The sequence below is a fragment of the Sinocyclocheilus grahami genome, unplaced genomic scaffold (genome assembly GCF_001515645.1).
Source record: "Sinocyclocheilus grahami isolate Dianchi unplaced genomic scaffold, SAMN03320097.WGS_v1.1 scaffold737.1, whole genome shotgun sequence".
NCBI classification, from domain to species: Eukaryota; Metazoa; Chordata; class Actinopteri; order Cypriniformes; family Cyprinidae; genus Sinocyclocheilus; species Sinocyclocheilus grahami.
Genome location: NW_015505916.1, coordinates 24 through 3,253, shown reverse-complemented (window position 1 = coordinate 3,253; position 3,230 = coordinate 24). Strand labels below are relative to the sequence as shown.

General features: G+C 35.3%; 1 protein-coding gene across 1 annotated transcript in view; it reads left to right on the top strand.

The window, feature by feature from the left end:
- LOC107560640 (copine-3-like) overlaps nt 1-2,747 on the top strand; it is a gene marked incomplete at its 3' end in the record, with an annotated part of 6,967 nt that extends 4,220 nt beyond the window's left edge. Inside the window, exons 2-4 of the mRNA XM_016244872.1 lie at nt 2,157-2,297; nt 2,389-2,568; nt 2,667-2,747. Of these exons, the coding sequence (XP_016100358.1) occupies nt 2,166-2,297; nt 2,389-2,568; nt 2,667-2,747 (393 nt within the window). The remainder of the gene's footprint in view (nt 1-2,156; nt 2,298-2,388; nt 2,569-2,666) is intronic.
- Between the last annotated feature and the right edge of the window lie 483 nt (nt 2,748-3,230).

Below are 3,230 nucleotides of genomic sequence, written 5' to 3'. Positions count from 1 at the left end.
TGAAATATACTGCTGTATTTTTTATGTTGTGGGCCTATATTTCTGCTGGAGGTCCTGGACATCTTGTTTAGACACATGGCATCTTTGATTCTATCAAATACCAACAGATAAAAAATCTAAAAGTGACTGACTCTGTTATAAATCTTATAACGGGCCATGTTTGGATCTTCCAACTGACAATAATCCAAAAACAAACCTTAAAAACAACACAAAAATGGGTCACTGGGCACAAAACCAAGCTTCTGCTATGGCCATTCCAGTCCTCTGACATGAAGCCTATAGAAAATGAGTGAGGTGAACTGAAGAGGAGAAGCACCATCATGGAGCTGGGAATCTGAAGGGTCTGGAGAGATTCTGAATGAAGGAATGGTCTCTGATCTCTTGTCAGGTGTTCTCTAACCTCATCAGGCATTATAGGAGAAAACTCAGAGCTGTTATTATGCCAAATGGAGGTTTCAAAAAGCATTGAATAAAAGGGTGCTGTTAATTGTGTCCAATGTATATAAGAGAAAAACATTTATGTCATAATGATATTTCCCCCCGTTTTAAATTCTCCAATGAAAGCTTTTATGTGAATTTTTTAAATAAAAGATCAAAATGATTAACAATGCAGATTTATTTTCACAGCCTTCTTTGATCATATTTACCAAGGGTGCCAATAATTCTGACCACGACTGTACATACACAACTTTTCTGGAAAACACAAGATAAGAATGAAGATTAAAGCATCATGATCATCTTATTCACAAACTTTTCACAAAGTTAACTTTTTCCCATCAGTTGACAGTTGACATCATCAAATTTAACAAGCTTTCAGTTTCATAACTGTACATTTCTCCCAGCAGTGACACTGCAGAAAATAACTTGTGTGATCAATGTCTTTCAATGATTCTGTGTTTTTCCTCAGTTACTTAATTGTTGCATCAAAAACAATTAATTTAATAAAAATGCATCTAATAAAAGTATTTTTTTTGTCTATGGTAAACAGATGGTAACCTTGACAGTGGAACCTTTCATGTGTGCGTAATGAATCATTTTAATCTGGATTATTAAATACTTTCAATGGAATAGATAAATAGTTGAGTCTCAGGGTCAGAAAACCTTAAAAAAAAATCAAACAGCACCTGTTGTTTGGGAGGGTTTCAAGAAAAGAAATCAAGAAAAGAAAATGCTCTCATACAAAAACAATCCCCAACATATTCTGTTGTCAGACACGACTGAAACTTCAAATGGGACTGGCTTCTATGGTCAGATGTAACTTAAAAAATAGCTTTTTAGCAACAAACACTCAAGATGGGTTTGGTGCACACAGGGATAAAAAGTGCCCCATGTGTACAATGTTGTGGGCCTATATTTCTGCTGGAGGTCCTGGACATCTTGTTTAGATACATGGCATCTTTGATTCTATCAAATACCAACAGATAAAAAATCAAAAAGTGACTGACTCTGTTAGAAATCTTATAATGGGCCATGTTTGGATCTTCCAACCGGACAATAATCCAAACACAAACCTTAAAAACAACACAAAAATGGGTCACTGGGCACAAAACCAAGCTTCTGCTATGGCCATTCCAGTCCTCTGACATGAAGCCTATAGAAAATGAGTGAGGTGAACTGAAGAGGAGAAGCACCATCATGGAGCTGGGAATCTGAAGGGTCTGGAGAGATTCTGAATGAAGGAATGGTCTCTGATCTCTTGTCAGGTGTTCTCTAACCTCATCAGGCATTATAGGAGAAAACTCAGAGCTGTTATTATGCCAAATGGAGGTTTCAAAAAGCATTGAATAAAAGGGTGCTGTTAATTGTGTCCAATGTATATAAGAGAAAAACATTTATGTCATAATGATATTTCCCCCCGTTTTAAATTCTCCAATGAAAGCTTTTATGTGAATTTTTTAAATAAAATTTTTCCCCTCTATATATATATATATATATATATATATATATATATATATATATATATATATATATATATATTGCAGTTTGGCCTACTTAAATAGTGGTTACTGAGGCCACAGCATGCAATGTTATCAAGCACAAAGGGAAATACAGAAACCACTGGATTGTTCCTATGACTATCTACAAGTTTGTGGCAAAAAAGCTTTTCAAAAGCTTTCAGTTCTCATGGCACATTCACCAAGTTTTCATGTAAACAGATCAGTCCAATGGCAACGTCGTGTGTGACCAAGGTGGAGCTGACGGTTTCCTGTGAAAACCTGCTGGACATGGATGTGGTGTCCAAATCCGACCCGCTGTGTGTCCTGCTCATGAACACATCAGGAAACCAGTGGTTTGAGGTCAGGTCACTTGTTGTTTGTTGTGCAAATAGTTCAAATATCTATGCGAATGCCTGTGCATATTTGGGAATCAGAATGTTTTTTTTCATAGGTCGATCGCACTGAGAGGGTTAAGAACTGCTTAAGTCCAAAATTTGCCAAGAAGTTTGTTGTCGATTACTACTTTGAGGTTGTTCAGAAACTCAGATTCTGCCTTTACGATATTGACAATAAAACCATCGATTTGAGCGATGACGACTTCCTGGGTGAGTTTGAGTGCTCGTTGGGACAGGTAAGACAACCAAAGATCCTAAACATCCATGTTTTGAAGTCATTTTTCCTCCGTGACATTGTCTGATGTGTTTTTTAATTTTTTTTATTTCTACACAGATTGTTTCCAGTAGCAAGCTGACGAGACCTTTGGTGCTGAAGAACAAAAAACCTGCAGGAAAGGGAACGATTACGGTGAATGTCCATGATATTTCATCATATTTACTCTAGATGTGGTTGCTAGAGAATAATATTTTTCCATAAAGTTGTTGTGACATGAAGAACATCAGCTTATTGTGGAAATAATTGATGGTGGACTGTTTTAATATATCATACAGATTTTTACATTATTATATAATACAGATTTTTTTAAAGTCTCTTTTTCTCAACAAGGCTGCATTTATTTAGTCAAAAATACAGTAAAATCAGTAATATTGTGAAATATTGTTACAATTTAAAATAACTGCTTTATTTTTCAAATGTAATTTATTCCTGTGATGTAAAGCTGAATTTTCAGCATCATTACTCTAGTCCTTAGTGTCACATGATCCTTCAGAAATCATTCTAATATGCTGATTTGCTGCTCAAGAAACATTATTATCAATGTTCAACATTTTTTTGTGCTAGTTAATATTTTAGTTGAAACAGTTCTTTGATGACTAGAATTTACAAACCCAATTCCAA